General features: G+C 39.9%; 1 protein-coding gene across 1 annotated transcript; it reads right to left on the minus strand.

Moving 5' to 3' along the window:
• Window positions 1-1995: 1995 nt before the first annotated feature.
• API5 (apoptosis inhibitor 5) lies at window positions 1996-20999 on the minus strand. Its single transcript, XM_053387663.1, has 14 exons — window positions 20797-20999; window positions 19199-19360; window positions 18010-18103; window positions 16177-16242; window positions 14716-14867; window positions 13529-13735; window positions 12529-12633; window positions 12011-12100; window positions 10395-10576; window positions 8690-8783; window positions 7984-8040; window positions 7334-7410; window positions 5878-6014; window positions 1996-3898 (listed from the first exon to the last, which is right to left on the minus strand). Exons 1-14 carry the CDS (start codon window positions 20863-20865, stop codon window positions 3819-3821), a joined length of 1572 nt encoding a protein of 523 aa, XP_053243638.1. The 5' UTR covers window positions 20866-20999; the 3' UTR covers window positions 1996-3818.
• Window positions 21000-21903: the final 904 nt, after the last annotated feature.

The raw sequence follows: 21903 nt of genomic DNA on the forward strand, positions 1-21903 counted from the left end.
TGCACCTGCCCGTCCGGATGGAAGAACATTTCAGGCTGCCCCCCAATCTGAAAAAAACGCCCCAGCAACAGCAGGCCATATAAGAGATATACTGACACAGGGGCCGAAACCCGTGGCAGACATAGATTACCCTGGCCCCGTGCCCACTATTACAGCACCGAACAGAATCGGGTTCACCTGCATTCTGCACAGGGCAAAGGGGCCAGATTCCAAAGAATAAATGCCCTTAGAAATGACAATATTCAAAAAGTAGCAGGGAAACATTTCAGCCTTGTTAGACACTGCTGCTAATCTTAGAAGCTGTTAATCAAAAACAAGGTTCTTCATCAACGTAGAAAGTGAGTTACTCCCCCATTCTGCATCTAATCAATTTTAAACTGGTATTTTTGTACTATATTTTTGAATTTTTAATTATGACTTTAGTGAGAAGGACTGGACCACCTTTCCAGTATGCATCTATAGTTAAATGGGGCTGTTTAATGTGTGCCATGTGCACAACACATTAAGTTATCTAAGGCATTCAACAGCTTGAATACAGTGGGGATGACAGGGTCTGTCACTTGACAGGATGAACACTTGCACATGCACACCCCATTACCAAATAGGACTAATTAAAGATACAAGAATTTAGGGATTTTCAAACCAGAATTTAGGAATATTCCTAACCATCCAGAGATTTATGTAAGTCATTGCATCATTGAAAAGAAAGACTCATTTGTCAATGGCTAAAGATTAAACATAACTGCAGGACCAGGAATATAGCTATGGATTATAGAATACCCTTAGAAATACATAGAATGGGTGATTGTGTGAGTGGACATTATTACATGTCCTTCACCCTCTGATCCGAGGCAGACTACATTAAAAACAAGTAAAAACAATGTACCATCTCAAAAATGTAAGGTGGGTCCTAAAAATATACACCTCAGGTGTCAAAACCAAGGGTATGGATCTTTCACGATGGGGCTTCCCTTCTCCTCATGCAGCCTTCTTGCAACCCCCCAAACGGCTTCAGAGGATTGCTGGCAATCAGTAGAGAGTTAGAAGATCCAATGACTTAATTCAGTTTAAGGCAGCGTCCCAATAATGTCTACCAACATGGTCTTCAGGCATGTTCATTCCTAACTAGGGAGGCCAGTAAGACAAAAAGAAGACAGAACCTTCCCGCACCTATAATAGTTGTGTAGAAGATGGAGTGGCTTGTCATGAAAGCTACACCTGCTGAAATCCCTGTTCACAACGAAGTGCAGGAACCCCCTCCCTCACCTGGCCATCCTATTCACAATCTGCCTATCCAAGAGCACTGTAAATTTGCTGTGAATGACGAGGAAGAGAAAGGATGTTGCTGTTGTAGGAAATTCTCTATTGCACTCTTACCTTCTTCAGATGAGCATTGCTTTTTCTATGCAAAAGCACCATGCTGCAAATGCATTATCCCTTGATGACTGAGCCAAGTAGAGAATCACCAACACCCAACCAAGCTCTTTTAAGTGAATTAATTATATTTAACTCTCTTTTGCATCACACCAAACTCATAAGAACACACAAAAATGGTTTACATTTAGATTATCCCTAAATCCTAGAGATGACATATTTTGTTAAAAGTCCAGTGTGTTTTCAGGAAGCTATCATTTAAAAAAGACCAAGCAACAAGAAGTCACTAACAAAATTACAAAATGGATTTATTGCAAAGGCATAAAGGAAATTTTACAAAGAGAATGTGATTAAGGGGTGTCTCCAAAAAGTAACTGCAGCCACAACAAAAAGTGAAAAAGCTAGCTGTTTCTAAGGACAATCTGCACATCATTTATGAATAGAAATAGTTTTTAGTCAATTTGTTACCTAGGGGACCCTCCCCACTCCCTGTCCAAAGATACTTGGGCACAGTAGTAATCACTCAATGCCCATCCTTAAAAGTTAGGCTTTCACATTATTAAAGGACCTCAAATTGCCATGGTAACCAAAATATGAAGCATACTGAATTAACCAAAAATATTTCAAAATCCATTTTGATCAATTATTTGTACTTTGACCAGGCCAGTTTCTAAAACAAAAATCTGAATAGATGTAGATGTTTCTCTTTAATTAGAATCATGTTTGTGGCCATCGAAAGAAAAACGAAACAAGGTTGTACACATCAAGGCTTCACCTGCAGTTCCATACTGATTTAAACAGTCATGGTTTGCCCTAAGGAATCCTGGGAACTGTAGTTTGTTAAAGGGTCTGAGAGTTGTTAGGAAACACCTATTCTCCTCAGGACTGCAATTCTCAGAGTGCTTTAACAATCAGTTGCTTTCCCTAGGGAACTCTCAGCCTGCTTTACAAATTACAGTGCCCAGGATTATTTGGCAGGGGGAAGCCATGACTGTTCAAAGTGGTAGGATACTGCTTTAAATTCATAGCACAGATGGGGCCCAAAGAATGATTAAAATGATTTATTTGTCCAGTTTAGAAACTGTTTCTCTCTGATATACATGAGGCTTGCTGGAAATATGCTTTGTACAAAATGTTGGTTTTCAGTACAGGCATCAAACTCTAGAGGGGAATGGGGGGTGATGCGAAGAATGAATATGCAATTTTTTAAAATAAAGCCTGACACTGGGTAACTTACAACATTCCTGCAGTGTTATAAATTTTCCTATGATCTGTTACTGATATTGACATTTTATGCTGCTCACTCTTCCTCCTCCCATGCCTAAGGACCCAACATACATTTTTAATGGGAAATATTTTTGGGGGGAGGTGAGAATCAAGTTTGCTACATCATATTATTTTAAATAAAATATCTAGAATCCTTATCACTACGATGATTCCATTATTACGTAAGATTTACCAAGATGTTTTAACTTTTTACCCAAGTGCAACTGAATAGCAGTAATTTCAAGTGCCTAATGCCATGCTTAATATTTGTAAACACAGGTACCTAACTAATTAAAAAAACAAAAAACACAAAAACAAAAGAGCTTCTTCTAAGGGCTAAACTGATCCAAGCTCTTTAACAAGAAAGAGTTATTACAGCATCACAAATTTGCCATTCTTGGGGTAGCATTTCTAGCAGTTTTATTCTTTTTCACTATAATTTTATGGCATATATATAAATATATATATGCACACACACATTTATAGAGAACATTTAAAAAGCCATTTGCAAAACACACATTATGTTACAATATGGAGAAGAGCAAAATGTGTTCACGTTAACACCTGGTCTTCCCTGCTCCCTCCCACCCTTCCCAACAAGTAAATGGACTGACTTATGATAAAGAGGACAGATTCTTCTGCATCCATGTTGCACATTTTGAAAATCAAGGATTCCTATCAACAATCAATGCTACCACTGGTAGCCTATACTACTTTTTCTGCAATATCATTCTTTCCCACTTACTGCAAAAAATAAAAATACGATTTTGTCTGGAGAAGGGTTACCGCTGATTTCAACTTCAGTTATAACATTTCCACCTCTTATCTAGCATATGAAAATTATTGTACACTAAGGAGCCTACTTTGTATAGCCATATTTATAGATGAATGTAACATCAGCAGGAAAACCCATGCTTTCTTCCTGAATAAGTCTTGAAGATGCTTAAAAAACAAACCCAGACACAAACTCAAACTGCCAGCTGCTAAACATCCAAAAATACAGTTGTAGCTTCACTGTGGGTGAGTCTGCAGTCCATTAGAAAAGTAGATCATACATACAAAGGTATAAGAACATTTAAATCAGTCTTTTGCAGAAGACAGTTCTTTAAACAATGCAGCCCTCCAGGCAATTCATCAAGACTTGAAAGATGATCATGGCAATGAAAACACCATTGATTTTAGTAGATTCTTCCACGAGTGCGATTACCACGGCCACCCCATCCTCTCCCTCGTCCACCACGGAAACCACCTCTCTGCTCTGAAAATAAAGAGAAATAAAAGTCTGTTTTAAAACATATAGATCTCTGATTGACTAGAAGGAAAACAGCAACTAGCCCTAGTTATAATTCTAGCTTTTAAATACAAGTGGCACTTAAACAAACATGTCAGTAAGAATTGCAACATACTCTCTAATCAAGTAGATGCGGAGTCCAACTGTGTGAAGGAAGACCAGTAAGAACCACACCAGCTCCCAGCGCATACTGCCCAGTTCACATAAGGCTTGATCCACATTCTCCCTGTTACACAACCACTCAAGGGATAGGACAGTGTGAACCTGCCTTTGAATAGCTTTTCCTATGGTAACTATATTTCAAGTCAGAATATAAACCTGCTCGTATATGCCTCCCAACTCTGAAACAAGGCTGAGTATGAAATATTTAGCATGTTCATGTGTGCTACCCCTCCTTATCCAGTAAAACTATTTTAACATCAAAGTCTCTGATACATAGAAAAAGTAGTAGTAATCCGTATAATTACTCTGTATGTACATATTTTACACATACTGCACGTCTGTTGTTATCATTATTTCTTAACCATCCTTTACTCTTAAAACATACAAACTTGAGATAGTGGAAGGTATAGTCAGCAATTTACTTCAGCTTGCAAGATGTCTAAGCTGAACACAAACTTGAAAATAGGCGCTTGCCAGTTTAGCTATGGTAATAACTCATTCCAATAAAGGTTTTGCAAATGGCAAGTCAACTGGCTCTCTCCACCCCCCCCCCAATTATGCTACACAGGTACAGGTAGGCTAATCACTTATTTGCAGAACTTGTTTAACAGAATAGAAAATAACTTTACCACTTATGGAACATGTGACTACCTGTATATTATTAAGTGTTGGAATCAAAGGGGACTATTCTGGAAGTGTCCACGTCATAGTTTCCAGTGTTCCTCATTATGCCTGCAGTCGTTTGCAACACTAGACAAGCCACTTACAAAACTCTGGGGAACTTCCGATGAAGCACTAATTGCCGATATACACTTATGAGACTCTTTTGAATCCAGACAATGTCTTTGTTAAATAAACAGATTGTATATGAAAGCACTGATTGCATATGAAAGCCAAAGTTTGTGAATGAGTATCAAACATACCATTTTTTTAGCCCTTAACTGAATGAGAAAGCTGAACAATGCCTTTTAAAGAGAAAAAAATGTTGTGTGGAAAGGGCATTAATTGAAGCTGCTTATAGTGATCTCTCCAATTCTTATTTCGTTTCTCCAGCATTATAGTAGGCTGCAGTCCTACCCTACTGACCAACAGTGGCAGAGATTCATTGAACAATACAGTCATTGCCACTCCTACAGCCCTGGCCAGGAAAGAAGGTGGGAGGACAGATCAAAAAGCCTTTGTGGTGCACCAGTGCTCAGGCTGGCAAAGCAAAGAAGCCTGGATCAGGTCCGTTGCTGTCATATGAGAGCTGCAGGGTCTGCATAGTGTCTGGCATAGTGAATACGAGTTTGGATTGCTATTTCATGAAAGAATTAAGTGATGGCATGGAAGACCTTCCCATAAATCTGAATGAAGAGTTTCCTATCATGTTACAACCCCCCCTTCCTATTCAATGTGAATAAAACCTGACTCAAGAATTGGATGTGATAGGTTGAAATTTTATACAGGTAAATGCCAATGAGACCAAAAATAAATATCTTGTACTAGACCACAGACAGGAGACCTGAGGCTTTCCAAATGTTGCTCGACTAACAACAGCTGCAGTCCAATAGAATCTGGAGGGCCACAGGCTTGCTATACCTGTCTAGACATTGTTCATATGATATTTAAATCAAAATCATGCCAAGATTGTATCTCAAAAAAGCACACACAAAATTCATGAACAGGAATACCAGAGAACACCACCACCCAAAGGCAACAGAGCCTGGCAACTCATCTTACAACACAAAACAGAATCCTATTTCTCCCCTGCAGAGAATAACACAATCTCTTGCAACGCTTACCATAAGAAAAATTTCCCAGGTTACTACTGTATTTCCCACTGGGTGGATTGTATATCTGCCTGGCATCCCTTTTTGGTCCTGCTGGAGCCTTCTTTGTTGGCAAGTCTGAAGCTGCATCCTCACTTGCTCTTTTTTGCCTTCAAAGAAAATAGGGGGGAAAAATATTGCAGAGACAAGTACGACTTAAAAAAAAATGAACCCAATATGTACAGCAATGGAAAACTTAATGAAGGCTTTTCGTATAAAGTTAATTTACAGACATGCAACATTAATAGCACAGAACAAAAATTCCTAGCATTTCAAAGCAAGAAGATTCCTATTACCTTACTCTCTAGCCCATTTGTGTGTAAAATTAAAAATTAAAATAACATGAGAGCACTCAGGGCAGATTTCAGCAAATACGACGTCACAAAATCGATAAAACTGAACATCACCTTAACAACCAAAGCTTCTATTTTTCTTAGAGCAGGGGTAAGTAATCAAAGTGCTCTCCAGATATTGCTGGACACCATCTCACCATAGCCCCAGCCAGCACAGCTACGGACCAGGGATGATGGGAGTTACAAGTCAAGTAGCATCTGGAGGATACCATCTTAGTTACCGTGGTTTAGGATTTGGAAAAGCTCACTCCTCTGCAAGAACAGGTGGGCTTTTACTCAATTTCTAGACACCAACAGCAGAAAAATATAAAAGCAGCTTGCTTATGTTTATTTTTATAAAAAGAAAAGCCCACCATCTCTTTATTCTCAAGTAAAGAAGATACTAGGTAGCCTTATGTTTTGCCTAGAGAAGAGGTGACTCCTAGGTTAGGCATCTTTTTAAGGACCAAGATGCCAGGATCCCAGGCACTGCATATGGTATTCTGCTCAGACATGCAGTATTTGTAGCTCTCCCTATTCTAGCAGCAGTAGTCTCTGAAAGGTTAAGGACTCTTTGGAGCAGCTCCTCATCAGGAGTGGGTACTTCTAGAAGGAACACAAAGATTATCAGACCCCTGTACTTCTCCTGTGTGCATGGGAACATGTTGCCGAACTTCTCTGGATCCCAACCCATCTCTCTCTCTCCAGAGTAAAGTTATTACAATTGCTGAAGCGACTATTTGTTTTGCTAAATAAAGTATATTCTTTTTAAAGCAGAGGTTAGGTGGCCATCTCTAGCTGAGATTCTTGCATTGCAGGGTTGGACCAGATGATCCTCGAGGTACCTTCCAACTCTACAATTCTATTATTCCTTTTATCTTAACTCTCCTTTGGATGTTCAAACACACTGACTCAATCAATGAATGAATGTATACAAAATCATAACTTGTGCAGAATAACATTTTTGGCATATCTTTATAGATGTATAAATAGATTTAAAAGAAGATTCCAACATTACATTAACAGAGATCTGCTGGAGGGCAGAAAGACAAGAGAGAAATACATAAATAGTTGGAAGTCATTCACTGCTAACTTACCCAGCTTCAGATTTCTGTACTGGTTTCCATGACAGCGTCACTGTGCTCTTGTATGAAGGGGGAATGTGGAAGAGATCCTAGAGACAAAATAGGAATTATATGTTTCTGGGAATAGTACTTTAAACAGCTGAAGAATAGATGTTAAAAACTAAAGTTCCCCAATTCAAAATTTATTGCATGATGACAGATTTCCTGGATTTAAAAAAAAAATCACTCCAAAATCCACATTTGGGAAAATCCATCGTTAGGATCAGCATTAAGTATTAATTCAGTCTCTCTCTCACTCACTTCTCTTTTATGTTCTTGTAAAGGATTTGATCAAATTCCATGTTTCCTGCACTGTTTTTGAAAACAGACTAAATTTCCCTACAGGTTTGGTATAATGCTCAAGCACAACAGGGTGAGGAAAGAATCTACATAATAATAATAATAATAATAATAATAATAATAATAATAATAATAATGCTGCTGCAACCCATCTGACTGGGCTGAGCAGCACCCAGCAAAAGTTACTGGAACAGTATTACTGTTTCCCGAAAGAACAGAGTTAGGGCCACAGAATTGACTGGTCACAAATAGCTTCAGGACTAATATCTTCACCAAACCATCCTTTTTAAACAAATCCAGTAATAAAATATAGAAGGGCTTACCTTGATTAAAACATTGATGTTATTTGTAATTTTCAGCGCAACCACTTTAATTTTGTTCTGCAAAAAAGGAGAAAGGCTATCTTAGAAATGTTAAAATTAAATTGTTTTTAAGTCTATATTTAAGATGTTTCCAATGAAGCTCAGTGCATTCTTTTCTTTTCTTTAAATGAACAACACTATTTTCCATCTGAAACACAACCAGTTGCTAGAGTCTGGAATCTTTCATGCATAATCACATGCACATGTAGTTTCATTATGGCACACTGGCTTATGTGGAGGATTGGTGCAAAACCTCCCCCCCCCCGCCCCTCTTGCTACACTTCTAGCAACACACTGCTTTTCTGTTCTCTGTGAAACAGAGTGGATGCATAAAAATAGAAGCGATACAGTGACACTCTTCAATTAGTTCAATCCAAGGCTGCTTGCTTAAGTGGAGAGATACTTCTGCTCATGGAAAAAGACATCCCCGATTTTCATAAATTCCCCTTTTGTGCAGCTCCCATATCATATCCTGACAGTCTCACCACCCTTGGGAGCAGATTTTCAGAAGGCACAGGGCAATTTGGAAAAACTATTTTTTGTGAGCAACACCCCCAGTTACTACTGATCAAAGCCACTGTCACGAGCTTTATCCATCAGACTATACTGCGATAAAATCATTATGGTAAATTCAGCTAAGGTACTGCCGTCACAGAGGACTACATACCTCTTCTGTCTTTAATGCTTCTCCTGTTTTGCCCTGGAGCGCCAAACGAAGCTGTCGGATGTAAACCTGCAGTCCTCTAGCAAAATACTGTAATCTTTAACAAAAGAGAATAGCTGAACAGTAAGTTATGCAACACACAGTGAAATCAAGTTGATAAAAAGGAAAACTGCTAGTATCTTGAAAAAAGAAAAGCCTCAACAGAAAGACATTTGGCAAACTGAATTTGCCTAAGTAAGAGACCTTATGTAGAATGTCCTAAATAAAGGTGTCTCTATAGAGGAATGAACTTTGGGGTAGATTTATGAATCAAGACTTTTTAATATCAAATATAATTTAAACATCAATCAAAACCAAGAACATTTTACTGAGAGAAGCGGAACTTTGATCCTAAACCTTCACTGCCTTGAAGGATATTTCCAGGAGAAGAAAAGGCTAAGGTGTAAACCCTACACAAACCCAGAGTGGAGTCCCTTTTGACGGATGGATAGTGCCTTGTACCTCTCCTTCCGGCAACTCCTGCAGCCAAGCTGGTGCCAAATGCGACTAAAATCAAAGTTGGCTCTCTAGTCTACCGGGGGTCCTAGTTGCGACAGCTACCATGAAAAATTTCCCATAATGACTTCCAGGTTACCATGGAATGGCAGTGGACGGCAAGCTCTGATTTATAAAGGGGTTTATATGTTTATGTTTTTATTTCATTTGTATATGTAAAATAGAAAATGCAAATATATATATATGAAAAAGTTCCCATAATGCCAATTTTAAATGCTGGGTAGACTCTGTGCTGCTTGGATCACTGGGTCGGGGGGCAGGAGGGAATCAAAGTGTCTAAGGCAAGTGTTAAGGATGGATCCTACCCCCAGGATGCCAGATGCTGTCACTGACCATGGAGAAGATTGTTCTGATGCTGAAGAGAAATCTGAAAGAATTATGTAGTCTTTGGCATCTAACCACTCCTTTATCAATTTTAGAAACTGATTATGGAACAAAGGCATGGAGGAAATCTCACATGGAGGTTAGCAGAAAACCTCAGAGCAAAGCCCTAACCTAGGGTCACCAAGGGACACAAATGTTGAGATCCACTAAAATCCACTAATTAATTTCGGTTACTATTGGTCAAAGTGCCATTTGATCTGAGAATTCGGAACATGTGAGCCCTTTATGAGTTCTTCAAGAGCAGCTTAAATTGCAGTTGAGTATTAATATGCTACAGGTCATGAATGTAAAGGTAATTCTTTGTTGGAAGCATTACAGCTTTTATACTTGATAAGCCTTCAGTGCATATTAAAAAGCTAAAGGCATTTTGTTTCACCGCCCAGTAAACTATTCATTTCATTGCTATACAAGTATAGGCTAGTTTGAGTTACAGAAAGACAATATGACATATCCAACAAGTAACTTTTAATAAGAAAACTGAGAAGAATTCTCTCATTAATTTTAGAGGGCCAGAAGCAAGTTTGAAATGTCAGTTTGGGGCTATACAGCTATTCTGACATAGACATTTCCCTATTGCCCTGAAAACTAGGAACAGTATCTTCAATATTTTCAGTCTGAAGTCTTAGTTAACCTTTTCTATTATTGGCTAATGCTTGCTTATTAATCATATGGTTAATTATAATTGGCAGAGAAAAGATCAGCAGGATTCTACATGACTCCATTACTGCTATTCTAATGAAGTCTGCACATGCATACACTTTAATGCTACCTGATTTTAAAGTCTTTCACTTTCTCTGTGTTCAGCTTGGCTGTCAGGAAGTCTGGAAGTTTTCGACCTAGTTGATGAAAGCTATATAACAAACACTCTACATAGCTGAACTGCAATTTGGGCTCTTCATTGCCAGCGTTCTCCCCATTCTCCGCTTCTTCTGGAGGGAGTGGCATGTATTCCTGAGAAACAGAAACCAGAAGAATTGACACTTGTTACTTCATCTAGTATTTAAGATGTCATTGCCTCAACTATGTATTCGTTACCAAATCTCCTTCCGAAAGAGGTTCACAAACATGGTTGCACAGCCAAGTATATTTAATCCCAGCTGTCAAAATTAGGGTGCAATCTCAAGCCATATTTGTCCTTTTAAAAACCAGAACACACAAACTGCCAACATTTCCCCTATTATTCTGTCCCTGCTCCTCCCTTCTACTTCTCCGACTGAGTGAGAGTAGGTAGCAGCATTTTAAATGTTCCCTTTTACTTCACTCAGTCAAGATTAGTCGGCTTTTGTCTGCCATTTTCCACTGCATCTTGACCTCTGCAGAATGTTTATCCATTCCAGTGTCCCTGCTCTCCTCCTGACTCTCTCCTCGGCAGCAAGACAAAGACATAGGCATGTATTCAGATGGAATTCATTCCCATTGCCTACTACAGGGGTGGGCAGACTCTTCCCCAATTTCACATTGGTGAAGGGAGCCCAGATGGAAACATGGGGAAAGGGAGTGATTAAAGAAGTGGTGGTGGGGACCCTCAGTAATCAGACCACAGGACAGAGACTTTTTAAAAAAAAGGTGTGTGGGGTTATTGTTAGCTTTTGTGATACAGTGGTACCTCGGGTTAAGAACTTAATTCATTCCGGAGGTCTGTTCTTAACCTGAAACTGTTCTTAACCTGAAGCACCACTTTAGCTAATGGGGCCTTCGGCTGCCGCACAATTTCTGTTCTCATCCTGAAGCAAAGTTCTTAACCCGAGGTATTATTTCTGGGTTAGTGGAGTCTGTAACCTGAAGCGTCTGTAACCCGAGGTACCACTGTATATATTTTTGTGTTTTTATAATTTAAACCACCCTGTGATCTTTGGATGAAGGGCAGTATGCAAAAGATTATAAATAATAAATCCTCCTCTTGCAGCCCACTTGGAAGACAGGAAGACAGAGATGGGAAGACTACACCCAGCCCCACAAATTTATGGCTCCCTTACAGATTACACCAAGGCAGGGGGCGGGGGAGCCCAATGTTGGAGGATGAGAACAGTACCCCACCTGTGGTTTGGTGGTCTAGCTACCAAAGCTGGACACAATTTGTGAGTCCATGCCCTTTACTATTGAAGCCAAGCATGTATTTCCTCCCGGCTGCTGTTCAAGCATCTTTCAAGTGCTGTGCTATCCACAGAGAATTGAACTTCTTCACACTTGTAAACACACTGTGTATGAAAATTAGTCAACATCTGGTGTTCAAATCTGCTAAAGCAATTAGCTATTACAACATGGTTATCCCTCTGGAAGTACTATCATTACACTAGGTGCTTTTCAATTCAAATAAAATAAAAGGCATAATGAAATCTAATTACAAACTTGCACTCTCTCTCTTAAGACTAATAATCCTCTTACCAGTAGTTTATCAAAAAGCTTCTTCAAATTCGATTCTAGCTTTTCCATGTCTCCACAAAAGGAGCTCATCTCAGCAAGCAGTTTCAGCACCTACAGTGGGTGGGGAGAGAGGAAAAAAGCCACTGGAAAATTAACAGTTGCAACTTTATACCATGACAATTATAAAAAAAAGAACAGATTTTAAGACAGAAAGAAAGGGCTTATTCCTGGATATGACAGTGCAAATCAGAAAATGTGCCTAGAAGGTGGAAGATAGTGCCTCCTGTAGGATCTTAGTTGAACAGCATTCTTTCAGGCTGCAGACTATATGCATAAATTGTTTGAATTTTGTTCTGCATAGCAGCACACATGATAAAAAAGCAAATCTATGTAATACTTTAGGAGAGAGTATAAAATAAGACAAGCAGAATCAGCCTTGTCAGTGGTCCAAATTAGCAATAAATTTCTTCCTATCTTCTTTTGGCATACCTTGGATACCTATAATTCAGGCTCCATGAGATATTTCCAGATTAGCTTACCTCTAACTGTATATCAAGGCCTTCAACTGGGGTGGTCAGGGAACTCAAGTTTGGCAGCACATGCTCACAGAAGTAAGTGACAAATCTTGTGGAGTGAACATTTTTCTGTAGAAAAACAAAATAGCAGCTGTAACAGCAACATTTTCCAATGCTTTGCTGCACAATTCCAATTTTTCATTTGATAGCAGCTAGCACCAAAAGCCTTTTTAATCACAAGATCATTAAGTTAGCATACTACTACGTAAACATGACACTGTTTTCCAAGACTGAAACACCTTCAAAGATTTTAGACAGCAAGCATGCTCAGATAAAACAGTGGTGTGATTTACATACAGTGAGAGATAGGAAAGCTACAACTCTAGCAAACAGGTACCTTAAATGGGTTGGTTTCCTTTCTTTAAAGCTTTAAATGCAGCTTCTTTTAATTCCACTTGGTTTTTAATCTGATTTGAATTTTGTTGTCTCCTCCCTGATTTGTTTTGGTTAATTTTATTCTGCACTTGATTTTAATCTATCTTAACTAGATTTTATTGGGTGATACCAAACATTAATCATACTCAGGGTAGATCCAATGAAATTGATGGCCTTGCTCTATTTATTGGGAAAGTCCTTGAGGGGACAAAAGTAGCATACAAGCTATTTTATAAATATATATCAGTGACACATGCAACGGTCTTGCAACTTTTCACAGTCATGTACAGTGGTACCTCAGGTTACATACGCTTCAGGTTACAGACTCCGCTAACCCAGAAATAGTGTTTCAGGATGAGAACAGAAATCGTGCTCCGGCGGCGCAGCGGCAAGCCCCATTAGCTAAAGTGGTGCTACAGGTTAAGAACAGTTTCAGGTTAAGAACGGACCTCCGGAACGAATTAAGTACTTAACCCGAGGTACCATGGTATTGTATTATGGGATAGCCATTCTGACACAACCAATACAGCCATGCTGTATTGTCACAACAGTCACAACACTTAAAAAACAAAACACCATAAATACTTACTGAGAAAAGTGGGACTGCTTGACGAGTACACTGTAAGAGTCTATCCACACAATCGGGGTCAGATGGATTGAAGGTCTGCTCAAGATCAGCTTGTTCAGCCACTAGTTCAACTAGCTGCTGCCGCCCACTCACTGTCTGCAGGCTTTTCAAGCCTGATAGTATCTTCATAAATAAGACAAACTCCTCTCCTGTCACATCCTCGAGCACCTTAAGAAAAGAGAAAAATAGAAAAGAATGAAGAATCATACCAATGCAGGTGGGAATTTGTTATTTTTCCTTGCAAATGTTATTTTCCCTTGCAAATGATCATTCCTCGCTTAATTTTTTTACAGCACATTTCAGTGTACAAACCATTTTAAAAAGCTCTTCCTTTAGTATTAAAGCTTCCATGCAATAAAAGTCAGATGGAATGATCTCCCCCAATGCTTCCTATCTGAGCAGAATTTGAATCTTGGGCGAACATTCTGAATCCAACACTTTGTACATTATGCCACACAGAACCTAAGTGCTGTTGCAAATTAACTTGTTTTATTTAATACAATGGGTCTAAGGCTGCAAACCTTTGTAAATTTACCTGGGCCAAAGCCCTACTGTACTCAGTGGGACTTTTCTCTGAGCAAATATAAAAATGGGATTAAGGAACAATGGCTTCTCTCCATCTTAAAATAAATGCTAGCTATCACTTGGATGCGTCTCCACCACTAAATGGAAAATGACCCTTATGTGGCTGTGAACAAAAGTGAATACGAAGATTATAGTCTTTTTATTAGCAAAGCTGATATTCAATTTTAGATAATGTAAAATGTAAGATTCAATAGATGTTAGATAGGTAACATTACCAAGTGGCTTGACAACGTGTTTCCTACACATATGGTATGTGAGGTAGTAAAATTTATTCCTCCAATTCCAGTATCACCCCCCCTAGATAGCTAACTTAGGTATTCTCCAAAGCAGACAAAAATGTTTGTAGTCTTGATAGTTCATTTGGGGGGGGGGGTCAGCAACCACCCAACAGGAAAAATAGCATACCTTTGTTAGACGCAACTAAAATGTTTCAGAATCTTGAACTGGTGAAGCAACACTATTAGCTGCATTTTTAATTTACACCCATAGGTGGTACTTAATGTGTTCTGATAGGAAGCAATTCTGTTATGAAGAATGTAATTTAACTAAACTAATGTACTCACTTTCTTCGATTCTGTTAGTACGAGTTCTTCTACTTCTTTTGTTAACACCTCTTCAGGCAGTGTTTTGAGTTTTGTGGAGAGGAATTTGATGGCTCTTTCTCGTACAATATCCTCTCCTTGAAGAATCTGACTAAATAAACCACCCAGTGTTCCTAAAATAGAAATAAATATCATATAAGCATCCCTTTACAATTGAAAGGAATATAATTTTGTTAGATATTTGAGTATTCCAAGTATATGTTATATAACATATGTTATATGTTATAAACACCATCTCCAACTCCTCAAAAGATTTTGTCAACGGTGTCTCCAAATTTTTTTTACACATCACTTGGGATGACAGGCAAACTAATGCCAGTGTACTGGAAGAAGCAAAGATCACCAGTGTTGAAGCAATGATTCTTCAACATCAACTTTGTTGGACTGGTCATGTTGTGCAGATGCCTGATTATCACCTTCCATAGCAACTACTCTATTCCGAACTTTTAAATGGAAAGTGTAATGCTGGTGGTCATCAGGAGAGGTTTAAAGACTCTCAAGGCAAATCTTAAAATATGTGGTATAAACACCAACAATTGGGAAACACTTGCCTGTGAGCGCTCCAAATGAAGAACAGCCTTTACTAAAGGTGTCATAGGCTTTGAAGACGTTCAAGCTCAGGACAAAAGGGAGAAACGTGCTAAGAGGAAGGCACGCTTGGCAAACCCTCACTGTGATCAACTCCCACCTGGAAACCCATGTTGCCACTGTGGAAGGACATGTGGATCCCGAACTGGCCTCCACCGTCATTTACGGACGCACTGTTAAAACCGTGTTTATGGAAGACAATCTTACTTGGCTACAAGTGATCGCCAAAGAATAACGTGAGTCAGCTACATGGAAATGGCATAAATAATTGTAAATGTTATATACCACATTAGTAGAAAAAATCCTGTTGCTTCTAAAAGATCTATACCCTCCTCTGGAATAGCTATCTATTGTAATACACAAAATTATGTTCTTTGTATCTTTGCAAATTGTTCTATTATTATTGTCAAAAAGGTATTCAGACTGGTAACTATTCTGTATCTCCCAAACGATAGTCAATTCTCATCCCAAAAGATCCAACAGAGCGTACAAACAATTTATACAGTGGTGCCCCGCAAGACGAATGCCTCGCAAGACGGAAAACTCGCTAGACGAAAGAGTTTTCCGTTTTGGAGGTGCTTCGCAAAACGAATTTCCTATGGGCTTGCTTCGCAAGACGAAAATGTCTTGCGAGTTCTTACGGGTCCCCCCCCCCCTTTCTAAGCCGCTAAGCCGCTTATCCGCTAAAAGCCGCTAATAGCGCTAATAGCACTAATCCGTCAATGGGCTTGCTTCGCAAGACGAAAAAACCGCTAGACGAAGAGACTCGCAGAACGGATTCTTTTCGTCTTGCGAGGCACCACTGTAAATGTCAGGATATAAGGCATACTTTACCTTTAGCATCCATCTTAAATATGCTTAGCAAAGCATTGTTAACCAAGTTGAATTCTGCAGAATCATCTGGGGAAAAGAGAAAATTAAAGATGAAAAATATTTTTAATTCTAGCTAAATAAAGTGAAGCACTGGAAATCGACACAAACTAGAATCTCATGTGATAAGAAATTATTCAAAGAACCAGGTGAAGAATGAAAGTGGCAAAACCATCGTCTGAAAAACAGAAGGCAGATAACATAGCAGTACAAATACAAAGCTGCATCAGCTGACTTATGTTTATTCCCTTCCAAGAAGCATATAAAACATTCCCTGTAAAACACCATGCACAATGATAGCATAATAATAACACTGCTTATTTTTTAATATGCTTTTTATTAGTTTTCTTGCTTAGCAAACACATACAAGAAATTAACAAATATGATTAAAAAACAAAACAAAAAACCCCATACATATATCCATAAAACCATATGTTCTTACAAAAGAACTTATGCCACCATATTCTTAATTCCCAATTCCTTATCTTCCCCAATAGACTTCCATCTTCCTCAAAGCGGGTCTGTCTTATCTGATTAATAAACTGCTTCTTTAATCATTTTGCCATTTCTTCTGTTATCTGAATACTATTCTTATAATCCATATTGTGGTTTGCAAAAATTAATCAAAGCATGTCCAGGTTTTAACCTGAGAGCACTGTTTTTAAAAATATTCTTTATAAACTATAATATTATAAATAATTTATAATTTATAAATAACACTGCTTATTTTACAACAGAAACAAACAAAAGAAGCAGAATACAACAGAAACAAGCACAAAGACAACAATTCTAGATTCAGGTAGGTAGCTGTGTTGGTCTGACGTGGTTGAAATAAATGAAAAAAATTGTCCAGTAGCACCTTACGAGACCAACTAAGTTTGTTCTGGGTATAAGCTTTCGTGTGCATGCACACTGAAGAATATCTGAAGAAGTGTGCATGCTCATGAAAGCTTATACTCAGAACAAATTTAGAAAGACAACAATGTTTAATCAATGGGCAACATACAACACCACACAAGCAGACCTCCCCCTTCATTTATATCCCCTTGCACCCGCCCCTCTGCTCCAGAGGGAATCTATTGCTTTAGGTGATAGGGGCAGGAGAAGGAATTCATTCTGCCAAAAGTGTACATTCCACCAGTGAATGAACACCACTGGATTTCAGCCAATGTCTAGAAGCCATATACATCTATCTATCCCATTTAACTGTAGGAAGCAAAAAGTTTCATTGCAACATGTGAAGCAGCATTGTTTCCAACAAACCTATGCAGCTTTTAAGACAAAGACCTAGAGGTTGTGGATACTTCTTCCCCAAGAAGCTAGCATGAAGAATTCCTGCACTAGCCAGAGTAGGTGTACCAGCTGCTGTGCCAGTGCACTAGAAGAGGGCACCTTCTAGTGAAAGACACAGAATGGTAGGGGTTCCATTTGGTTCTGAGGCATGCCTGTGCTTTTCTGCCTGCAATGGTACATTAGCATAGCCCTTTCCTGCACTGTGGACTATGTACCTTTTAGCACGAGTCAAGATTGACAAGCACCTTTTAGAATGTACGGATTGCCAGCTCCCTGTACATGTTGAGTTTTCAATCAAAGGAGGGTCAGAGTGTTTACCTACCATTTGAATGGTAGGTAAGACAGCAAAAGTTATGGGCTGGTGAAGACTCTTAAAATACAGAACTGCAAATATTGACATGGAAAAAACAAGATGGTTAAGGAATACAACCATAGCAATGAATCTATAACCTTGCTCTGATTACACCTTGTAAGGTTACAAATACAAACACCAATCTCTTCTACCTGACTGAAGAAGTTGGGTGAGTATATCTGCCACTCTGGGGAGGTTGTCACCGGTAGCAAACTGAGGTAATTCTTTGATTGCTTGGCGCCGGATCTATAAACAAAACAAAGACACACACATTCACCAACCAAGGAATTAAAATTCTCTTACACAGATGATAAAGCTTCAAAAAAAAAAAAAAAAAAAAAAAAAAAAAAAAAAGGTTGGGAAAGTCAGACACAATCTATTGTCTGATTGTCCTGTCAGTTTTTATGTTCACCGTTACTTAATTGCAAGAGGCCTAAGGCTACCATGTGGCTCCGCTAAGGGATTTAGCCTGAAATCCTATGTCAATGTACCTGGGAGGAAGCTCCTCTGAAAATGGGACTTACTTTGTGGTAGATATGTAAATATGACATGCTTATCTGTCATTAGATCATCACAGTACAACAGATGAACAGTCTAAAAGTCGTATCAATATCTACTGAGGTTAACACACACCCAAATAAAACTACAATACAGACAAGTTTAAAATGACAAATTTCCTCTTGCACTGTTGCTAAACATTTTAACAACTAAAACAGATTTAAGGATGAACCTTTTCTGTACAACTTTCTCACTTTATGTCATTGTTTTGTAAACAGGCAAAGATGATGTAGTTTCATCCTGCCTTTGGGAGTCATTCCTGTTTTGGTTTTGCTAGTTTGCATTGTTCTTTTGAAATTGGTATTTAAATTATTTTGTTAATTCATTTTAAATTTTACATCATATATGTTGGGAGCACATGTTGAAGAGAAGCTTATAAATTCATAAATAAACTACTGTATATGAAAATACTTTTTGAAAACTGATGCCTGTGCCTAAATGAAGTTTGTATGAACCCCAACTCCTGATGAACAGGTAAAAAAGGTACCCACACTTGCTCCCAGATGATTATATAGTACATTTTTTTTAAATACACTATCAACTTCCCATAATTTTGTTTCATAAAATAATTTACTAATCAATTGACAAGCATGCCAATCCTGGTTAAATAACCCAAAGATGTAATAGCAGTTTCTCCTGGTTTAGACCTTATGAGTGAAAAGTGTTCTGTTCCCCCACAATTTTTTTATGGTTAATCTGATAGTGGGGTGGGGATGAGAGGGGAACGGATGAAATCAGAAGGAACAAGAGGCAAGTGCTAACTGCCGATGAAAAAATACTTACAGAAACATCTTCATCCTCACAAAGGTCCAGTTGGGCATTGATAGCTGAATCTGCCAGTTCAGGGAAATGTTTGAAGAATTTTGGAATAAATTGTGCTGCTAATCTCTTCTCCTTGGCACCTCCCTTGACACCATCCAAGATCACCTGGTAAGCATCTTTGTGCTAAGACAGAAGATAGAAACTCTCTGCTTTATGCAGTTAACAGATGCAATAATCTACTGCAATATCAGAATACTGTTCTAAGGCTCTGAATAAATTTATATATAAAGAATGAGATATTTATAGCTTAGGCATATCAGAGAGTAATCACCACTATCCACTGCAGATCTCACCACCACTACTCATGTGCCAAACAGCACCCATAAAGTTATTTTTAGTGTCTGTTACATAACTAGAAAACCACTTTTCCTAAAAGTCTAAGGTTGCAAACCAATGCCCATGTACATGGGAGTAAGTTTCACTCAATTCAGTAAGCCATGTATAGGATTGCATTGCAAGCATCTTCTACAAATACTGCAATATCATCCTATTTGCCCTAGCTTTTGGGGAGCAGGCTTAATCTGGGAAAGAGCTGAACACTTTTACCATTATGTGTGCAGTGTTTAATTTTAGATGGATACTTTATATGCTCTTCATAACCTACTGCTAGGTGTCCCCAAGTGTTGGAGGAGACAGAGCCATGGATCATCGCGGGTGGAAGTATAGTGCAAAAAAAGAAGACACCCCCCCCCCCGGTCTTTTACACACATCAAGGTACAACACAGCAAACACAGATGTTTACAAGAAGAACAGCTGAGGGGGGGGGAACCCTGTGTTAGTGAGTACAGTACAGGACTGGGGAAAGGGCATCCCTTGGGGCAATGGCGTTAGAAGAGGATGCATGGCACACAAGTCTCTAAGGCCACAATTCTAAAACACACACTACTGAACACAGGAGGAATGGTAAGTAAACATGCATAGGGCTGAGCTGCAGGGATGCATACTCACGACAACGTAATGCTACATGTTATACAAAATGAGATGTTATATCGCATCACTTGCGACTATGGATTTCTGAATGAACGCCCACATAAACACGACTACAACCCTGCCTCTATAAGCAAGCGCAGCAGGCAGCACGTGGGATGCTGCGGCCGCAATTCTAAACAGGTTTACTTTTGAGGAGAAAAAACCCCGTTGAACTAAACGAGCGCTGGGAGAAGCGAGCACGGGATTACTACACTGCACGTCCCGTCCCCCCCTCACAAAACACCTCTTCTTTATCCTTTTACGAAAAATAACCGGATTTTTTTATTTTTTAAGCAGGCCTTTGCCAAGAGCCTTCGGCCCAGCCGTGATTTCAAGCTCCTACCCTCAGGTTGTTTAGCTAAGGAAGGGGCACCTTCTCAATAGAAGATTTCTAGCGGAGGGGGGGTCCGAATCCAGACTCATGACGGGGGGAGGGACGTGAGCAGAGGCAGAGAGTGGGGAGCCTGGCTCGTCCTCCTTTCTCCCCCCTCCCCATAGTCGCCTCCGCCGCATAAAGGCGCCGATGTTCCCCCGCCGCCGCCTAGGCCCAGGAGCCCCGCGCGCAGTCCGAGCCGCCCGCCCGCTCGCACCTCGGCCGCGGTCTCCTTGGCGTCGGCTAGGATGCCGTAATTACGGTACAGCTCCTCCACGGTGGGCATCGTGCCGCGGATGGTCCTCTCACGGCCGGCCTCTCTCGCTCTCTCAATCTCCGGCTGAAGCTGCGACGAAAACAACCGCTTTCCCTTTCACGCCACCTCCAACCCGCGGGCGGAAGCGAGCGGAACCGCCTAGTCAGGCCGCGCGCGGCTTCCGGCGGCGGTGGGAAGATGGCGCATCTGCCCCCCGTTCTGCCTACAGCGGCCCCTGCCGTCGTGGAGGTGTCGTTGCAACCGGCGCAGAAGCGGAGCGAGTGATGTCAGTCACATTCAGGAATCTCTCTCACTCTCTTTCTCGTTCGCCCTTCTGCTGCGGTCGAATCAGGAGCTGGCTTCCCGCAAGGAACGCTGATATTCGGTCAGCCCCTTCTTACGTAGAAGGTTCATGCGCTACCATTCTTTTTCATTATTATTTTTTTAAAAAAGGTATCTGCTACTATGAGGGTTAAAGAGGAGAGCGCAAAATGTGGTCTAAAGCTCATCATAAAAAAACGAAGATCATGGCCACTGGTCCCATCACCTCCTGGCAAATAGAAGGGGAAGAAATGGAGGCAGTGAAAGATTTTACTTCCTTGGGCTCCATGATCACTACAGATGGTGACAGCAGTCACGAAATTAAAAGACGCCTGCTTCTTGGGAGAAAAGCAATGACAAACCTAGACAGCATCTTAAAAAGCAGAGACATCATCTTGCCAACAAAGGTCCATATAGCTAAAGCTATCGTTTTCCCAGTAGTGATGTATGGAAGTGAGAGCTGGACCTTAAAGAAGGCTGATCACTGAAGAAGTGATGCTTTTGAATTATGGTGCTGGAGGAGACTCTTGAGAGTCCCATGGACTGCAAGAAGATCAAACTGATCCATTCTGAAGGAAATCAGCCCTGAGTGCTCACTGGAAGGACAGATCGTGAAGCTGAGGCTCCAATACTTTGGCCACCTCATGAGAAGAGAAGACTCCCTGGAAAAGACCCTGATGTTGGTAAAGATGGAGGGCACAAGGAGAAGGGGACGACAGAGAACAAGATGGTTGGACAGTGTTCTCG

Source organism: Podarcis raffonei, chromosome 1 (genome assembly GCF_027172205.1).
Source record: "Podarcis raffonei isolate rPodRaf1 chromosome 1, rPodRaf1.pri, whole genome shotgun sequence".
In the NCBI taxonomy this organism is placed as follows: domain Eukaryota; kingdom Metazoa; phylum Chordata; class Lepidosauria; order Squamata; family Lacertidae; genus Podarcis; species Podarcis raffonei.

Excerpts from the sequence above, each read along its gene's own strand:
- API5 (XM_053387663.1), bottom strand. The coding sequence starts at position 20,865 with ATGCCCACCGTGGAGGAGCTGTACCGTAATTACGGCATCCTAGCCGAC. Across the intron at positions 13,736-14,715 it reads TACTAACAGAATCGAAGAAA|GTGCTCGAGGATGTGACAGG; the intron begins GTGAGTACATTA and ends TCTTTTCTTAAG. Across the intron at positions 10,577-12,010 it reads AGCTTTTTGATAAACTACTG|GAATACATGCCACTCCCTCC; the intron begins GTAAGAGGATTA and ends TCTGTTTCTCAG.